This window comes from Oryzias latipes, chromosome 9, assembly GCF_002234675.1.
Source record: "Oryzias latipes chromosome 9, ASM223467v1".
Lineage (NCBI taxonomy): Eukaryota > Metazoa > Chordata > Actinopteri > Beloniformes > Adrianichthyidae > Oryzias > Oryzias latipes.
The window spans coordinates 28,791,715-28,810,938 of NC_019867.2; the positions used below are offsets into that span (position 1 = coordinate 28,791,715).

Sequence of the window (19,224 nt, forward strand, 5' to 3'; positions counted from 1 at the left end):
TGATGTTTGGTTTTTCCCAAAAATCCAGCAGACGTGGAGGAGCAGACGCGGCTGCGCAGACGTTAAATGAACAATCGTTCCTTCAGCAGCATTTCCTGATTGATGGGAAGCAAAAGAAAAAAAAATCGTACTCTCCTTTTTTATGTGATCAAAATAGAAAAAAAACTTCTTTCTTAAATCGCTCCTTTTCGATGGACCCGAAAGCGACAACAGTCCATTTCTAGTTTAAACGTTTGACTTTGCCATCCATCTTCAGAGCACGCTGGATCCTTCTCAAGGTTGCTGGAGCCTATCCCAGCTGCTGTACACCCTGAGCAGGTCACCAGTCTTACGAAGCCACACATTGCCCTCCAGTGTGATTTAGAAACTCCATTGAACCAATAAGGCAATTCAGCTGGGGTTTGAGTCAGCGCCTTCTAACTGTTGAGCGAGCATGCTAACCACTGCACCACCGAGCAAAAAAACAAAACGTTTTGGTGAAGGGTTCTTGTTCTCCCGGCTGAAGAGATCACCATTTGATCAACAGTCTTCAAACAAAGGCAGGAGGGTGTGGAGGAAGCTTGCGGACGCTCTCCCGGATGTCCGAAGGTTTTAGGTTTGTGGCTCAAACGCACGCTAATGATCAGCATCTTTGGAACCAGTTTCTCCAAAAAAAAAAAAACAGAATAATGACGGGTTGTTTTTTTTATGGGGGGGGATAACAAAGATCTCTTACATCCGGCGCTGAACAAAACAATATGACAACAGAAAACTTCCAAGAAAATCCAGAAGTTTACTTTTGCGGATTCTTCTTAGAAGTGCATAGATCTGTTTGGGGTCAATTCTAAATGGGTTGCCATGGAGATAAAGTATGTGTCACGTGCAGCTTTAGAGACCGGTCTGGAGGAGGAAAGCGAGGCGGGGGGGGCTGCGGGCCACATGATGCTGCTTGGGGCTTTAAAGTTGTTTTCTCCTGAGAACTGTGCTGCTGAAGAAAATGATTCATTCTTTTTGGTTCAAAAAAACAAAAGGTTGAGTGGACACCAAATGTTCAGGGCTGAACAAACATTTTATTGACGCCTGCAAACAAAGACCAGATTTTACAAAAACACACAAGGCAGCAAAAACATTCGTGTGCAGAAACAGGTTCATCTCATGTGGGCGGGTCTCAGCTAAAGTGCAGCGTAGGTTTGAGTTTACATGAAACAAGAACATCGACCACAATCCAGAAACGCACAACTTCACCCGAGGATCAAAGAAAGTGACCCAAAGTTCAAGGACAACATTAAAATAAATCCTGAAGAGGTAAAGGCCCACTCCCATGAAAACAGGGTTTTTAACGTGTTCTAGTGGCATTTTGCCAACGATGGAGGACATAAATTAAGGCCCGTACACACCGGGACGAATATTCGCCAGGCGTTACTCGCCAGCGTTTTTCGCCACGTTTTTTGTGTTCACACCCAGGCGATTTTCGCTGACGATGAGTGGAGTGAACATGCAATTTCATTCCCTGACATTAGATGGCGCTTAATGTAAAACAGAAATACTCCTGTACACAAGGTGGCGCTGCGCAACTTTACGCTTCTTAAAGTCGCTTTTCACTCAGAAGAAGAGAGCAAGTATTTACACGCTTGTCAGAATCAAACAAAGAAAACATGAATATTTCAAGCATCAGTAGCTCCAACTGGTGCTTGGTTCGGGGATATTTTAGAATGTCCGTCATTATTTCTTCGCGGCTGTGTAGACGCTACTTGGCGTCTATCTTCTTCGCTGGTATGTGTGCTCAGCAAGGCAGTTTTGTGTTTGAGCGCCCCCAAGTTGTGTTTTACTGTAACTTCAGAAGCTCCAGACACGTGTGCAAAAGCGCCATTCTCATTGGTCGAGTAGATTTCGACGCGACGCGTCGAAAAAAAAAAACGAACCCGAGGCGTTTTTTTTTTTTGACGCTTTAACGCGTGGCGTTTTTTCGCGTCGGTGTGCACACTCTCGTTGGTGCCCTTTGTTTAGTCACGAGGCGTTAAACGTCGGCGAAAATCGCCGGCGAAATTCGTCCCGGTGTGAACAGGCCTTATCTGTTGAAATCACTGTGAAGCAGGAGCAGATGAAAAATGAGGTTTGAAAAGAGCAAAAGCTCCCTGCTCCAGGGAAGGGAAAAGGGGGCGGGGTTGCTCTGAAAAATGATCAAAAGATGATCAGAGTGGGCTTAAACCTGGATCAACCCGTCTTCACTTCACCACCTGCCCTGAAGGGGGCGACAAAAAAAAGCCACAATAAGACATAAAGACGTTTGTCTCCACATACGTTTTCCACACTACAAAGTGACAAATGTTGAAACCGATCATGTTTAAAAACAAAACTTAATCCATCCTCTGTGAACGTAAAAACACTGATGAACTGAAGCGGAGCAGGTTCGAGTCACTAACCGACACAAACCTCAGTGCAAAGATGCCGTCATGGCTGTGCGTGCGTTTGAGGCGCTCAAACCTCCGGACGTAAAGTCATTTCAGTAGCAGAGCTCAGAAAAGCAGCTCCTCCTTCACTCTGCAGAAACTCCAACTTTTTACATTTATCTAAATACTTTTTTACACTTCAAATAGAAACACAAAGTTCCACAGAACGAGGGTAAAATTGTAACAAGCAAATGAATTAGCTAAAGAAAAGGTCAAACTGCGTCGTTTCTCTTTTTGAGTGAGCGTGGTGAAGCGGAGGACCAGCAGCTGAAGCTAGAGAACGTCCTCTGAAGCAGGAGAAAGGGATGAAGCTGAAGGTTAAGGGTAGATTCTCTGGTGTCGAGCTGGATTCAACGCCATGTGACCGTTTGATGATTGAACTCTGGCCCTCCCAGAGTTCTGCTTGTTGGGATTTGACCCTCCGACTCCCTGAAGGCCCACCTGTGGTTCCGAACCGGCCCCCTGCAGGTCCGTTAAGTCACTACAGAGTTAAAGGACACCCGTGACTCGTCTTCCTCCACCATGGATCTCAGGTCGGGCCGGTCCGGACAGAACAGGAGGCGCAGCAGCGCCAGCCCGATCCGCACCAGCAGGCGGAGCAGCAGGAAGGCGAACGGCACCGTGATCTCCATGAGGTGGAAGATGGAGGCGCTGAACTCGGCCAGGACGCACGTCAGAAAGAACGTCCCCAAGGCAACGCAGGGGTACAGAGCCAGCTTGGCCAGCATGAAGACGTGCTCGCGGCCGCCGTACCACACGTCCGGGTGGAGGCTCTCCCGCTGGTTGTAGAGGGCCACCACCCAGAGGGCCAGCTGGAAGATCCCGGCGAAGAAGATGATCACGCAGCTGATCTGGATGGCCTCCAGCTCGTTGCGGGAGTTGCGTGGAAACTCGTGAGTCAGCTGGTAGGCTAGTGGCAGGCCTCCGACGAACGCCAGCGAGAAGGCGTTGAGCAGCCCCATGAGGCGCGTCGCCTTGGTGACGTGGAGGAACAGGGAGTGATGGACGAACCACAGCAGGCCCACGGTGGCGAAGGAGCCGAAGTAGGCCAGATACTCCGGGCCGTACGCCTGCAGAGCCGCGACCAGGCTGCCACCGAACCGCTGCTGCACCACCGCCGGGTCCGGGACGTTGTCCTCGCTGAAAAACAGGAACCACCGTCTGATCCGATCCGACCTCATCCTGACCTGACCGAACCGTGAGCAGAAACAAACCATATGTCCAGGATGAGGAGCGTGGCTACGATGGCGTAAACGCCGTCGCTGAAGGCCTCCACCCGCTCTTTGCTGAGGGGCTCGCTGGGCAGGTAGGTGTAGAACAGAACCTCATCTGGACTCTCCTCCACCTGACCTGTGAAGGACAAGGCTCTCTTTACAGCGGAACGTTCCTACAGCCAGAACCGCACTGGGCTTACCAAAGGCTTTGCCGTAGCACCACTTCAGGGTCTGGGAGATGTACGGCAGGAAGACCACGATGGCCAGGAGCACATAAGACTGGAGAGGAGCACAGAGGCGTCAACAGAACCAAAACAACATCTGAGGTCCCAACTGTTGGTGGAGATTCTGTGGAGGATGCAGGGCTGGGTCCTCCTCACATCGTTTTAGGGAGCGTCTGAGTTCAACCAAAGACCAGGGCGGGGCATTCCGGATTTCATCCGATTGGTTTCAACATACATATTAGCTCCACCCACCAGCTGGAAGAAGATGAAGGAGAAGATGATGGCGAAGAAGCACATGATGGGAACCCTCATGATGACTTTGAGGATGTGGCTCCTGTAGAAGTTCTGGTTCTCTGAGATCTGGATCTGTTCGTCCAGCAGGAAGGGGCGGCTGAAGGCGTACAGCACGATCACGCACTGCGGGGGGAAAAAAAAAATATATCAGACGTTTGGTGTTCACACAGCTGAGCTGAAGCTCCTCCCACACCGCCCTCACCTGAATGATCCCGATCACCATCACACACCCGCAGAAGAGCAGCATCCCCAGAATGTTTTGAGGGAACATGGCCATCAGGGAGAACTGCAGAGAGCAGAGGAGCCGCCCACATGTTTGTGTTTTGATGCTGCGGGGTCAGATCTCTGAGGTCAAACCAGGATCAGCTTAAAAATCCACTCCGATCATCTTTAGATCTACAGTGATCCCTTGCTATAACACGGTTTACTTTTCACGGTTTCGCTACTTCACGGATTTGCATCGTGTATTGTGTTCTGCATTCTGATTGGCTAAAAAGCCACTCTGCTTCTTCTCTACCTGCGCGTCACTAACGTTGCAGTTTAATATGTACACGTACGTAAAACAGCTTGCCAAATTTACATTACATACGTGCAAATTCTCTAGCAATTTCTATTTTCTCTAAACCCCATAGAAAAAAGAGCGACAACAACTGCCTATCACTGTGTTCTTCTCCTGAACCAACACAGCTGCACCGCGGACTTCAAGAAGAAAACACTGCAGAGCGGAGTCAGGATGCAGCGGCTCAGTCTGAAGGGCAGTGATATACACTTGAGTCACTATTTGTACGACTGTACTTTGTATTTTTTTCATAATCATTTTAAAATTTCTCCCGTTTAATCCAATTACTCGGGTCGCGGTGGGCGGGGCTAATCTCTGCAATTTGAAGCCTTCTGTTCACATTGAAGATTAATTATTAATTATTATTTGACAGTACAGTACAGAAGTTATTTGTTGGAAAAAACGTTTCTAAACTAAAGTACCTTTATTTGTTAAACGAATGCTTGAGCCTGTAAAATGGTTTGCTCTTTCTTTTCAATGTATAATAGAGTATTTAATTGTATAATAATAAAAAATAAAAAATAAAGAAAAATAAATAAATAAATAAATAAAGGTTTCTACTTCACGGATTTTGCCTATCACGGGTTCTTTTTGGAACGTAACCCCCGCGAAAAACAAGGATTTACTGGATTTCACAGCATTTTAATCAAGATTATGCCGCTTTTAGCCAAAATCAGGACAGAGTTTCTGCAGAGCAGCAGGAGTTTATTGGAAATTTACCTCTGAGTTGTGGGCGGGGCTGTTGCCATGAGTTAACCCCGCCCCCCACTTCCCTTCCTCCTTCTGTTTACATGCTCTCCTGCTGGCTTAGAGCCCCAAGCTAACATTGGCGGTGCAACAAAAATGGCGAGCAGTGTTAAAACTATCCGGCCGCACAGTTTTGAGCCGCATGCAGCTCAGACGAGGAACATTTTATAACGGGTTAGTTTGGTGTTTGTTTTCTCATCCTTTTGACGTGTCCCTGTAATCTTTACTTAGTTATATCAACAATGACTGGGTTTTTTATGTTCTATATTTCTGCAGTGTGTAAAAGCAAAACTCTATGGACAAATGCAGCAAACTAGTCATTACTAACCGCATTATGATGTGGGCATGGGACTGCTATTCGTATAGTGTATAGTGTGTATTGGAAAGGTTTGGCGATACGATACGTATCGAGATAGTATGATGTGTATCGCGATACATCTCATGTGTCACTGGTTCTCATGTGGGACCTACTTCAAAGCATCACCACTGTGTTTTTTTAATGGTACTGGCAGCAACATAGCACAGAGTTTTAGTTTGGTACCCATCCCGAGCAAAAACTAAGTAGTACATGTCTTGAAAACAACTAAATCTGTGAGCCGGACTGAACATTGAACATTTAACACAAGCGGATTAACGCCGGATCTCGTTTTGGTTCGGTGTAGAGCTGTTCAGAGAGGCTCAGTGTGTTGTGCTGCCAACTAGCGGTTTGGTGTTTAAGCAGAAAACAAAAAGCTGAATACATAAATATTTGAATAAATGTCGTCTGGCCAACGTTTTTAATCGATACAGGTATCGACGGATGAAATATTGCGATATATCGCCGAATTGATTGTTCTTTACACCCCTAACCCGTAATATTTCTGTGTTTTTATACCTGTCCTAATTTAATAAATTATTTCAATTCAAAATGAAGTAGTGATAATGTAATAATCTCTATCCCCCGATCAATGGGCTCAAAGCTCCACCCGGCACAACAAGGAAAGCAAAACTTTGGAATTGAAACTGTAAATTGAGAACTGAAAGCGAGAAATGAAAAAGCTACAAATACAAAAAAGCCGCTGTGACAAAGAAACCCTTTTAATTTGGAAACACTTTTAGGTTAATAGTTTTTTAAAAATTTCCTTTTTTCAAATTCCAGATCTTTTTATCCCCCCCCTTCACTTTAAGCTGATCCTTGTCTGAGCCCGCACAGATACTCACGGTGTACGGCAGGAAGGTGATGAGCATCATGCAGGCCTGCAACCCAACCCAGAGCACAGGTGAGCGTCAGAATGAAGCCTAAACACCTGCGTGCTCCAACATGGACGACACGCTGAACTCACCAGGTTCAGCAGAGCCAGGCAGTCATCGATGCGCACGATCACCTGAAACAACCTGTGAAGAAGACAAGATGGTGGCAAATGGGAAAAGAGCAGCGCTGATGACACGGCGCGGCGTCCCGGAGGGTCCTGACCTGATGTGGGCGGCCCACGCCACCGTCACAATCAGGAACGTCATCAGGTAAACGGCGATCTTGGCGCTCAGCAGAAGCTGCAGGCTCTGCCTCAGCTCCTGCAGCGGAAAGACGTTCGGGTCAGATCAGGGGGAGGAAGAGCAGCAGTCAGAGCATCAGTGAGTCGTACCTCGCTGTTCTCCACTTTGGTGTGGGCGACGGGTAAGATCTGAGGAGGAAGGAGGTCGGGGTTAGGAGGCGCCACGCTGCAGATACATCAAGAACCTCTGAGAACATCAGTGTGCTCCTCCGGTCCTACCACCAGTTTTCCTGCCAGCTGATCCCAGATTTTCATTTTAACTTAATGTAGAAAGTTCCACAATAAAAGCATCAAACTAGGCAAAACTACAATTACTAAATATAAACTCACTTTAGTTCATAAAATAAAAAAACAAGTTTAACTGTATTTTATTAAAGATTTATTTAACCATCATATTCCATGGAAAACTTTTGGGAAAACTTCCTAGGGAAAAAGCTCGGAAACGAAAAACTCCCATCATGCCTTTAACCTTCAAACTTCCTGAATGTTTCAGAATGTTTTTTAGTTTGGTGACAGGGGCTGAGCAGTCTGACAGGTGGAGGAGCAGCTGCTGCAGAGGTCAGTGGTTCGAGTCCCGCAAAGAACCCGCACAGTCTGAGGTGCGTGTGTGTGTGAGCGCCTTACCATGACGGTGGCGATGATGGAGATGAGCGCGTCGCTGTAGGCCAGCAGTCTGTGGGAGGATTGCGTACTGCTGTGGCCCTCCCTGCGGGACGAGCCCCCCAGGAGCGAGGGGGAGGACGCCGCGCGGCTCTTCTCCATCTCCTCCTCCGCGTGCTGCTCTATGACATCGCTGTCGTCGCTGCTCCCCACCATGGCGGAGGTGCAGGGGGGGCACGATACACGACCGGGATGTTTACAAACAACAGCGGAGTTTCAACTGACTGTGGGCGGAGACACAGGAAGCAGCTGCGCGCAGACTTCCGGCACCGTTCAAAGATTGGTAATTTGACAAGAGCGCTAACACTGTCGTCTGCTTCCATCACCTAACGGGGGCCTGGCTGTAGACAAAGCGGAACCGGAAATTCCGTTAATGTTTCGAATTCTGGCGTCTTTTATTAAAACTTTTTTTTTAATGTAAATAAACTGCTTACTGTGCAAAACAAGCTTTTAATTAAGCAAAACACTGTGATAATTTCAAATCCGCTTCCGGTTCCGGCTAAAGATTTTCGGGCGCCATCTTGTTTTCTGCAGTCAGGCTCTTTTGTAGGGCTACAAGTTCTTAAAGCCATGGCCAACCACTGATGATTTCTTCAAAAATGCAAACCAAACTTCAGAATGTCCAGCAATCTGCTTTACAGTAAAGGGCCTATATCAATAAAAATCAACTTTTTCAGCTTTTAAGTTGCCGTTTCAGATTCGGATGGTTCAGGACGTCCAAAAATGAAATGTGCAGTTGGGAAACAAAAAAACACACAAGAGTCTGCATGAATTTTCAAAGCTTTTGCAGAAGGGGAAAGGTGGAAAAACATGACCTGTTAGGCTTTGTGGCTGTCCACTCTCTCTGTCCTCAAGGCAAAAAGGCTTTTTTATCATTCAGTAAGGGAAAATGAAAACATACAAAATAAGTCATTAGACTGGTGTGTTTATGTCTAGTCTGCATTGCAGGCATCGTGGCTCCATCAACACTCCGGTACAGAAAGAAAACAGAGTAAAAAGAAAAGTAAAAAACAGGCCTACCGCTGGCCTCAGTACATATTATCTGTTACTGAAGGCAGGAATCAAGCATATTTCTGCAATACAATATTGAGTCCATTAAATGGATAGTAAAAAGAACATGCAGTCCATCAACAGGCTGAGAAGCTACTGCAAAGCCATCACATGTCTGCTCAGGACGGCAGATAAAAAAGTCAGACATCTGGGACAGAAAGACATTCTAAACAAACAGATTTTTATATTGTAAACACCACGTTAATTATCTACAGACCAACAAAATCACTACAGAGAAAAGAAAGTATAGAAAACTACCAGGCTTCATTAACACATTTAGTCTTTCTTAAACTGTTTGATGATGACAGATTTAGCTTCTGCCACAAACCTGCTCTACTGTGTGTCTCCTTTCCCCTTTTCTGATCAGGTGCTGATATAGTGAAGCTGTCCATGCTGCTTTTTTCTTTCTGCCAGTATGGCTTTGAGGTTCTTGACCCACTTTGTGTTCGTACTGTTCATGGTCGGTACGGGTTTTTTCTTGGGGTGTGGGGTGTTTGAAGACCTCTTTGAAGAACTGGGTCCATCACATCTTCCTACAGGATTTCCTGTGTGCTGTCTCTTTAGAACAAGCTTGTCTTGGTCTTTCAGCTTCTGGTAGGTCCAGAAGTCCTCCTTGTTTGTAGTCAAAGCAATAAAGAATTTACAAATTTTTACCAAACTCATTACAGAAATATTGAAATGCATAGATTAAAAAGACAGACAATAAAACAAACAAAAAAGTCACTTAAATCACATTTGCTTAATTAAATACAGTGATCATTAACTAAAGTCAAGTAGAGCTTGATTTATTGTTTGAAAAGGAGTGGAAAGAAGCAAATTTATTTAACCCTTGTGCTTTCATATGACCCCACCCTTACATTGGCGTGTTCTCCCTACCATGACAAAGGTGGATAAAGGTGGAAAGATTTCATTTAATCCATAGACACCAGTGAAGATCACAAATCATTGAAGAAAAAAGGTTCAGAGCACTGTCTAGAACAGGGGTCGACAACCCATGGCTCCGGAGCCACATGTGGCTCTTTCATCCTTTTGTTGTGGCTCCCTGTGACTTTGGAAAATAATGAGTATTATTATTAATAATTAAATTTTATTTTAGTTTGTTCATCTGCTGGCTCCATACGAAGCGCGTACCACGTCAAAACCAGCTTCCTAAATGAGCTCGTATTTATCGGGCGAGAACTGCAGAGCTGATATTAGGAGGACACACGCGGTCCGGAGTGATCTTCTGCCGGGAAATTGACGTGCCGCGGGGCAGAGAGCAACTCGCTGATGACAGAGTTTGCGCCAGTGTTGCCAGATAGAGTCACAGTTTTCCAGCCCAAAAGTCATCTGAAAACCGCCAGACCCAGCCAAAAACCGCCCAACACAACTTTTGTTGATGTTTTTTTTTGCACTGGACTGATTTAGCAAAATAAAGATTTTTCTAAATAAAAGATAGTTCAGACTAATAATAAAATGTGTACAATATTGAATATTTCTTCAGCGGGCCACCTTCTTCCATTCATTTGCTTAACCCGCTCTATCCCCGCTATAACCTGCGTCCGGCTCTTTCATCCTTGTGCGGCGCTGGAGTGCCCCGACTATCGTATTTTGCGCTCTCTGTGTAGGACACACTGAGGAGCGCGGGGGAAACCAACTCTCAGCTGCAGAGGAGGTGAACAGGTAGAGAGGAAAAGCAGGTAAAGAGGCGGAGGAGGGGCTTTGGCTTCAAACTCTGTCAGAGAGATGCAAACACGGGCGTCAGATTCAGACGCAGCTTTCACTGCGGGAGTTGAAGCAGAGACTTTCCCTGGTATGATTTTATAAACCCAAACATGGAAACATGATTACCAAGTAGAACTCTTCAAAATAATAAACCTGATCTCTCAACATTCTCAGTGTCTACCATGCATTGATAAACACATAGCTCCATGCAGCGATCAGACCATAACTTCAGCTGGTGGCTCCTCCCACACGCGAGCACGGTATCATCCTTTTAAGAATACAATGTGCATGTGCAGTGATGTATGTTTCAGAGGATGTCCGATTGGCCAATCTACATGTCAGTCAAGTCCCGTACTTCTCAGTGAGGATTTTAATTGGCTGGTGGATTTTTAAGAAGTACTTTTTTTATCTTTTTTGGCCCGCGATCTACACTCACGTCCTTGAAGATCGACGTAATGAGCACCCTTGATATAATATATACATGGATAATATATATAATGATGTCAAAACGGGTTGTGGCTCCGGCTGCTTTCTTTTCATTAGGGGCGGTCCCAAATGGCTCTTTGAGTAAAAAAGGTTGCCAACCCCTGGTCTAGTGGGTCTAGATGACCCAACTCCCAATGTTAAAGTGCCTAGGATAGCACAAGGGATAATCCCGCCCCTACTGAGTTAATTCATTTGATAGTTTTACAGTATGGTAGTCATGGTGGATTGTTGTTCCAAGAAACATTTAGAAGTGCATCTGATGTACTGACAGTTTGGTCAGGGGGTTTTGTGTCTTTTCTTAAAGACAGCTGGGACAGGCTCCACCCACTGAGAAACGGGGATTAACGGATAAATATTCTACATAAATAACCCCCCATTCCATCACCAATATCTTATGGGTCTTTTACTTCCTTGTGATTGAATCTATTCTTCTCTGTAAATGCTGATACAATAAACTAATTCAACTATGATCTAAGTTTCTCTCATCTTTTTGTCTAGTTTGTTGATTAATTAATGTTTTGAATATTTGTTCTTTGTACCACAATATCACCATGAGAAACCTCAGTATGACTTCACAGTAAAGAAAACAGTTCTTTGTGTTTATTTTGGGTAAAGATAGAGAGAGTTTATAAGCCGGATCTTCTTGTTCGCTAAATATCCAAAATCATAGAAGTCTGTGGAGCCCAGAATCACTGTTCTCACTGTTGTCGAGTGGAGGGCCTCAGTTTATTAATGATAATCTCATATAATATAATCAGCTGCTTTAAATGTGGGTACTATTCTTTCCAGTCATTGATAGATAAATGATGACTGAACAACCAAGAGACGTGCATTGGGTAAGACTTAATGAGCCTGTCTTACAAAAAGGAGTTCCTCTACTCTGGATAAGAGTAGCAACTTTGAGGTCTGTTATCCAAAAATAATCCAAAGAGAGAGAGTGAAGCAAACTAGAGCAAATGCACGCAACAAATTCTCTAAGGCAGACAAAACACTTAAGGTAGAAAGGGATCACTTGCTCCCTTTCTACTTCTCTGACCAGACACAATTAACATATTTTAATGTACTGGTATAATCATTTTGATTTACGATTAACCCTTGAGCTATCTTAGATGACCCACCCTTACTTTGACGTGTTCTCCCTACCATGACAGAGGTGGATAAAGGTGGAAAGATTTCATATAGACTATGGACACCAGTGAAGATCAAGAAATCATTGAAGAAAAAAGGTTCAGAGCACTGTCTAGTGGGTCTAGATGACCCCACTTCCAATAGTAAAGTGCCTAGGATAGCACAAGAATTACATCAAGTGATAGGCATACCTTACCAGGAGGTGGCCTCAGGGTAGACTTAGGACACACAGGAGTGATTCTGTCTCTGCTGGATGAAATATCGGATTTCAACAGGATCAGAATTCCTTTTATTGTCATTGTTGCACAAGAAGCTTGTGACACAACGAAAGTCTCTGTGCTCTCCAGCTGTTTAAAGAATGATAAAAGTCAGGTTGACTATAGAATAAATATTAAATATAGAACTAAAAAGTTAAGAACAGAAAAAATGTAAAGTAAAAAAACATACATTTATAGATAAATCATGTGTTGCACATAAACATTATCTCACTTCCATACTTCCTGAGGTCACCAGCAGCTTCCTTTCCAGGTTGTTCCTCCTGAGTTTTCTTAGGAAGCAGAGATGCTGGGCCTTCTCCACTGCCGCTGTGGTGTTTTCAGTCCAGGAGAGATCCTCAGTGATCTGCACGCCCAGGTAGCTAAAAGAGTGAACCCTCTCCACGCATGTCTATTGATGTACAGTGGGAGTCTGAAACTATACGTGATCAGACCCAACTTCTGATCATGTGATCAGATCAGGACATCTGTAGTCGCTGCACTAACCTCTTCGTGTTCATTTGTGTGCAGGTCCAAGGACATTACTTTAGAAGGGCTTTCTCAAAAAAACGGTTTGGTTGTTTCTGAGATTGGAGCCATTTCTGTTTCACAGGGATGCAGTGACCTCAACTCTTTGGGTTTTTAGCAAAACAACCTCAACTTGTTGAGAACCACCAATGATTGTTTTCATGTTAAATTTCAGTTTTCTTACAGTTCAACCCTCCTCCTTTATCCGGGCTTGGGACCGGCAGAGTTCTTGTAGAAAGACACTCTGGCGGAGTTACTTTTTTTGTGTGGGAAGCCGGAGCACCCGGAGAAAAACCCACTAATGAATGGAAGAGCTCGCTAATTTAAAACTATCATGTGTTTGCAGTTTTTTTACATCATTTTTTTTTTGCCTTGTTTGGATTAGTCTAATTTTTTTTATTTTATTTTATTTGGGTAGTGAAAACAGTCAATCATGAAAAATAGAACATCAAGATGTTTACAAACTCATATTTTCTTTTTAACATCACAACCTAACATAAACAGGCAGCAGTTTCAAAAATAAAATAATAATAAAAAAAAGAAAGAAAAAAAAAAGAAAGAAAAAAAGAAAGAAAATCACCAATCAACCTTCATCACCAGCGACAAAAGGCTATAACAGGTTTTTATTTATTTATTTATTTATTTATTTATTTATTTATTTATTTATTTATTTATTTATTTATTTATTAACATTTCACCAGAACAGAGTTCAATCCCAACAAAGATTAGTTTTATCCAGAACTGGTTGCCAGACTTTTTGGGATTAGTCTAATTTTTAGCTGACCTGTCACTATAATACAGAAGTACAATGTACCATGTCGACGAGCTCATTTCCATTCTGTTAATAATATAGTCATTAATTTATTTGTTTAAGTTTATCTATCTTTTACTAATATTAAAGTACATTGTACTGTCAGTGACTTTATTCCCATTCTTTATATACACAGTTTTTTTCTATTTCCTATACTATTCTACTTTTAAACATTTTAATTACTAATACTAAAGTACATTCTACTATTTCTGGCATCTTATCATGATGCTGTAACATCATCACCTCCTTCTGGGGATCAAAGTCCTATTTATTTCTACAGTATCTGTTTATACAGTAACTTGAACACACATGGCCATTGGCTGAGGAGTTGATTCTAGAATTTACTTGAACCAAAAAACAAAAAAAAACAAAATTTACTTGAGCCAAGGGTGAAGCAGAATCTGTTCCAGACTGGGGCGCCTTCTTGGGTTTTGGATGAAGCATTGCTTCATAAAGTCTTTGCAGTCTTTGGAAAGGTTTTGCCTGAGTTGGAGCTTTTTCTCCATGAGTTTAGTTGAATTGAAACGTTTGTTGTGGAGGCATTCAAACAGGACAATTCCCAGCTGCCACACTGTTGTGGGTCTAGCGCTGTACGTGTGTTCATACCACCATTCTGGAGGGGCGTGAATCTCTGTTCCATAAAAGGTGGTGTATTCTGAATGTGACTCTGTGAAGCAGCTGACTCCAAAGTCAATTAAACGGACTTGTGGGGCGCCTGAACTCATGTCTATCAAGATGTTTTCCACTTTGATGTCTCGGTGGAAAATCTTTTTGTCCTGAAGGGAAATGGCTGCTTTTACTAGTTGTTTCAGGATCATCTTGGCTTCTTTTTCTCCAAACCAATCTCTACACTCTTGAACGTAAGTTTGAAGATCCACGGCTGGCATTGGTCTCTCCAAAACCAGGATCAGCTCATGTGGCAGCACATACCAGTCTAGCAAGGCGATTGGTGCTCTTCTGCCAGCGGAGTGTGATGTTCCGCTCCTGAGCTTCAGCATCACAGCCACTTCCCCAGATATCTCTCTTCCCTTTTCATCCACGTGTTTGCAGTACTGGTATTTATTGGGGACGTGTTTGATGGCAACGTCCAAATGATCTGATTTGCGATAGCCAGCAAACACAGATCCACAACCTCCTTCACCGAGTGGATGCAGTTCTACATATTTAGCCTCAAATCTAAGCTTTGGGTTGTCTTCTTCAGCTGGGTTTCCTCTGAATCTTTTGTCCAGCGGTTGTTCCAGATAGCTTGCTTTTCTCTTTCTGTTATGGTCAGGAATATAGAATGCAGATTCATCCTTTAGGGAAGGAAACTCAAGGTCCCTTCTTTTCTTTGTCGGTGTTGCAGATTCTTTGTCATAGTCAGAGATTTTCCTTTTGCCGCATCTTTGCTTGACTTTAGCATCATCTTGAAATTGAACAATGACTTTTAGTGGGTCACTGTGAAATGGAGGATTTTGATGTTTGCTTCCAAGGAAAGCGACTTTCCTAAGAAAACTGCCCTGATTTTGAAACATGGTTTTCAAAAAGCTTTAACACTGAGAAGAGAAGAATATCAGTCTTTAAAAAGACTACGAAGGTCTTCCTCTTTCAGTGAAGGCTCAGGGGAGTCAACCTGACTTGGGTTAGCACGTGTATAAGTGGATTAGGTTGGCAGTGACATCATAAAGCAGTTGGTGACATCAGGTTGGCATTGTCATCAATGATGTCATAAAGCAGTAGGTGACATCAATGTGTCTTGACTTGGGGCTATATGTCGTGTTGCCTAGCAACATGACTGTAAGGCATTATTAAAGGGTCTTTATGATGCCCTAGAATCATTATGTCATGTTGCTAGGCAACAGAGCTTTTTTCTTAGGACAGAATAGGAAAGATACAACCAGTTACACAATTCATCGGTGTACCTTTAAACAAATTAACAAACCTAATTTACATAAGAAAAATTGAAAGTAATGAAGACACAATTTTATATGAGATTTGAATTATTACATATAAAAATGTGTAATTACATGATGTTACAAAACCCTTTAACTAACATGAATAACAAACCCTAATATTATATGAAAACAATAAGTTTGCTCCTGGGGAAAAAGTGATTTTTTTTTAACTCCACCCAAATACCTGCAAATGAAAAAAAAACCTTCATGACATCATTAAATCTGCTAATGGGAACAGTTTTGAAATATGGTTTGCTTTTGAACTGGGAGTCATTAAAAAATGAAAAATGAAACTCTGCCATTGGGAATTATTAGTTATTTTTGCAGCTCAGACTTCCCTCCTCCTTCCGCCCACTTCTTCCAGCACCTCTGGGGAGACCCCAGGGTGTTCTTAGGTCAGCCGACAGACATAGTCTCTTCAGCGTGACCTTGGTCTTCCCTGGGACCTCCACCCAGTGGAACATGCGTGGAACAATCCCCAGCGAGAAGTCCAAGAGGCGTCTGGACCAGATGCTTGAGTCACCTCAACAGGCTCCTCTTGACGTGGAGGACCAGTGGCTCTACTCCGAGGTCTCTCCAGGTGACCGAGCTTCTCACCCAATCTCTGAAGGAGGACCTGGAAAACTCCCATCCAGCCAGCTTCTTCACCAAAGAACCAAAGGTAGGACCCCTTCTTGGACCACATGAATCACATGTTAATTCTCAACTAAAATATATTCTAACATCCAACTGTGTTCTTTTTGAAACTCAATCAGGTTTCAGGGCCACAGTGCAATCACAGCTGCAGTGTCTGCAACAAATGACATCATCAGTGCCTTGGCCACAAACCTGCTCTACTGTGTGTCTCCTCTGCTTTCCCCTTTTCTGATCAGGTGCTGATATAGTGAAGAAAAGCTTTGGAAGTTTCTCTTTGTTGTGGAGAACTCAGCATTTCAGCTGTTTAGCATCAGTAGAAAACCTTTTCCCTGCTGGAATTCAGCTGCTCAGATCTGCTGCTAATCCCAGAAATGTTGACATGAGGAACCATTTCAAGGGAAATAAAGAGGCTTTCCTACAAAATCAAATCTAGAACTAAGAAGAAATTGTCTGTTAAACTAAAACTTCTTTAGATTTTGTGTAAAGTTTATTAAAACACAACAACTATTGACTAGAATGAACAAAAAAAGAATGAAATAGTTTAAATATTGAAGTTTCTGAAAATGAATCAGGAGTTTGTCTTCATCATTCTTTTGGCTGTTGGTGCAGCATCCGTACTTTTAGCACTTCTCTTAAAGTTCTGCTGTCCATGCTGCTTTTTTCTTTCTGCCAGTATTGATTTGAGGTTCTTGACCCACTTTGTGTTCGTACTGTTCATGGTCGGGGGCGGTACGGGTTTTCTCTTGGGGTGTGGGGTGTTTGAAGGTCTCTTTGAAGAACTGGGTCCATCACATCTTCCTGCAGGATTTCCTTTGTGCTGTCTCTTTAGAACAAGCTTGTCTTGGTCTTTCAGCTTCTCGTAGGTCCAGAAGTCCTCCTTGTGTGATGAAGAACACTGAGTTGGAGGAGAGGCAGAGGAAGCAGTGGAGAAACGTCTTGGAGGAGAGTCTGAATCTGAGGAGAAACTCAAACCACCCGTAGGTGTTCTTTGGAACAGGGTTGATGTTTGGAGAGGATGGAGCATAGAGATACTTCTGAGGAGGAGAGTCTGAGTCTGAAGAGGAGCTCAGTCCAAACTCTGGAACCGGGCCAGTTGGTGTCTTTGGAACAGAGTTGATGGTCTCCTCTGGGTTCTCTGATGTTCCAGGAATTAGAATTCTTCTCACAACAAGTATTGGATCGTCAGGATCGCTTGGGTTGGGAAGCAAAAGAGATTTCCAAGTGTAGTGCTGCTCTGTCTGAACATAAAGAAAACATTTATTTCAGTATTTCACTAGAAATGAAAACCTGTTTGTTTAAAGATTATCTACTGAATTCTGATTAAAACACAACAACAATTGACTAGGATGAATAAAAAAAGAATAAAATAGTTTAAATATTGATCTTCCTGAAAATTAATCAGAAGTTCGAAGAGTAAAGTTAATCTTTTTAGCTTTTGGTGCAGCTGAAAGACCTTGAGGAGAAAGAGAAGGAGCATTTATGGGAACGTACCAAGCTTGTACTGGAGCTCAGCTGAACATTTGAGGAGGTCTTTGGAGACCTGTGTGACGAACTGGGTCCATCACATCTTCCTACACGATGTCCTGTGAAGTCCTCCTTGTTTGATGAAGAACACTGAGTTGGAGGAGAGGCAGAGGAGGCAGTGGAGAGACTTCTTGGAGGAGAGTCTGAAGAGGAGCTCAGTCCAAACTCTGGAACTGGGCCAGTCGGTGTCTTTGGAACAGAGTTGATGGTCTCCTCTGGGTTCTCTGATGTTCCAGGAATTGGAATTCTTCTCACAACAAGTCTTGGATTGTCAGGATCGCTCGGGTTTGGAAGAAAAAGAGATTTCCAAGTGTAGCGCTGCTCTGTCTGAACATAAAGAATACATTTATTTCAGTATTTCTCTAAAATACTGAATACTGTAATAAAATACTGTATCTGACACTTGTGTCGGTGTGAGTGCACGTGTGCGTGCACGTGTGAGGTGAACTGGTGTTGCCAGCATTCCTCTGAGCACTGGGAGCTTGTTGGACTAGTGGTTGACCAGACTTTCTCTATTTTGATGGATTTCTTTGAAGAAACTGAAAGGGGAAGTGATGAGGGAACCACTGAACTCAGTCTCCCAGAGTTCTTTGCTGCAGTGAGCCTGTAGATTTTGTGCTGTTTGGAAACTTCTGCAGCATCTGCTACAGTAAGTTCACCTGTATTTTTGTGGAGTGGTTGCAGGTTTAATGTGGTTTTATGATGAATAATTCTCAGTCAGAACATATGGTAGACTATGATTTTACTAGTTTTTGTTCATGGAGGATTCAGGACCTTTTTCTGTATGATTTTATTTCCAGTTCCTCCTCCTCTTCATTCATTTTCACCTTTTATCAGATTAAAAAATGTCTGAATCTTTTCTTGTAACCCTTTAAAACCCAAATTCAGGAGAGGAGGAGAAGGTTTAGTTTCTCCTGTTGGGAGGGTGCAGATTCACACCCTGGATTGTGTAACAAACACAAAGTTGATGAGAACCTATCTGGGAAACTGTTTATCTGAGTTGTGCAGTGATTCCACAGAAGAGGGTGGAATAGTGATGAAACCTTGGGGTTGGGTCCAAAAACATGCTTCAGGGTTAATTAGTGATTCTAAATTGTCTCTGCTTGTAAACATGAGTGTTGTTGTTTGTGTGGCCCTGCAATGGATTAGTGAACTATCCAAAGTGAACTTCGGCTTCAGCCAACAGTGGCTGGGATAGGCTCCAGCAACCCTGTGACCCTAAAAGAGAATAAGTGTGTTTGGACAATGGATGGATAGACTGGGGGGTGAGGTGGGGGGACTTAGATAAACTCTGTTTTACTGTAGTGAAACAACATTTTTATTCATTTTAGATTTAACTTGAGTTTACAGAGGAAAAAACAGAAATAAAAATCTCAAAGTACTTTAGGTTCTTTTTGTTGTTTAGTTCAAATGTAGGTTACGTTGGTTAAATGGATCTGCAAAATGATTTAATGTCGATTTAATGTGACCTGACCTTTCTACCCTAGAACTTTACACAGTAACCAGTCAT

At 43.3% G+C, this 19,224-nt stretch overlaps 2 protein-coding genes across 2 annotated transcripts; both read right to left on the reverse strand.

Annotated features, from left to right (window-relative positions):
- Positions 1-2,080: 2,080 nt before the first annotated feature.
- Positions 2,081-8,011, reverse strand: tmem175 (transmembrane protein 175). The gene is made up of 10 exons (XM_011479658.3): positions 7,624-8,011; positions 7,090-7,128; positions 6,921-7,018; positions 6,790-6,841; positions 6,668-6,703; positions 4,364-4,447; positions 4,120-4,284; positions 3,844-3,922; positions 3,644-3,779; positions 2,081-3,569 (listed from the first exon to the last, which is right to left on the reverse strand). Exons 1-10 carry the CDS (start codon positions 7,813-7,815, stop codon positions 2,903-2,905), a joined length of 1,548 nt encoding a protein of 515 aa, XP_011477960.1. The 5' UTR covers positions 7,816-8,011; the 3' UTR covers positions 2,081-2,902.
- An 8,691-nt stretch (positions 8,012-16,702) lies between these two features.
- Positions 16,703-19,224, reverse strand: LOC111947914 (probable serine/threonine-protein kinase DDB_G0277071). The gene is made up of 3 exons (XM_023958620.1): positions 19,210-19,224; positions 17,682-18,041; positions 16,703-17,428 (listed from the first exon to the last, which is right to left on the reverse strand). The coding sequence occupies exons 1-3, from the start codon at positions 19,222-19,224 to the stop codon at positions 16,979-16,981; spliced, it is 825 nt and encodes a 274-aa protein (XP_023814388.1). The 3' UTR covers positions 16,703-16,978.

Excerpts from the sequence above, each read along its gene's own strand:
- tmem175 (XM_011479658.3), bottom strand. The coding sequence starts at position 7,815 with ATGGTGGGGAGCAGCGACGACAGCGATGTCATAGAGCAGCACGCGGAG. Across the intron at positions 3,923-4,119 it reads CCTTCATCTTCTTCCAGCTG|TCTTATGTGCTCCTGGCCAT; the intron begins GTGGGTGGAGCT and ends GCTCCTCTCCAG. Across the intron at positions 3,780-3,843 it reads GTGCTACGGCAAAGCCTTTG|GTCAGGTGGAGGAGAGTCCA; the intron begins GTAAGCCCAGTG and ends TGTCCTTCACAG.
- LOC111947914 (XM_023958620.1), bottom strand. Across the intron at positions 17,429-17,681 it reads TGAGCTCCAGTACAAGCTTG|ACAGAGCAGCACTACACTTG; the intron begins GTACGTTCCCAT and ends CTTTATGTTCAG.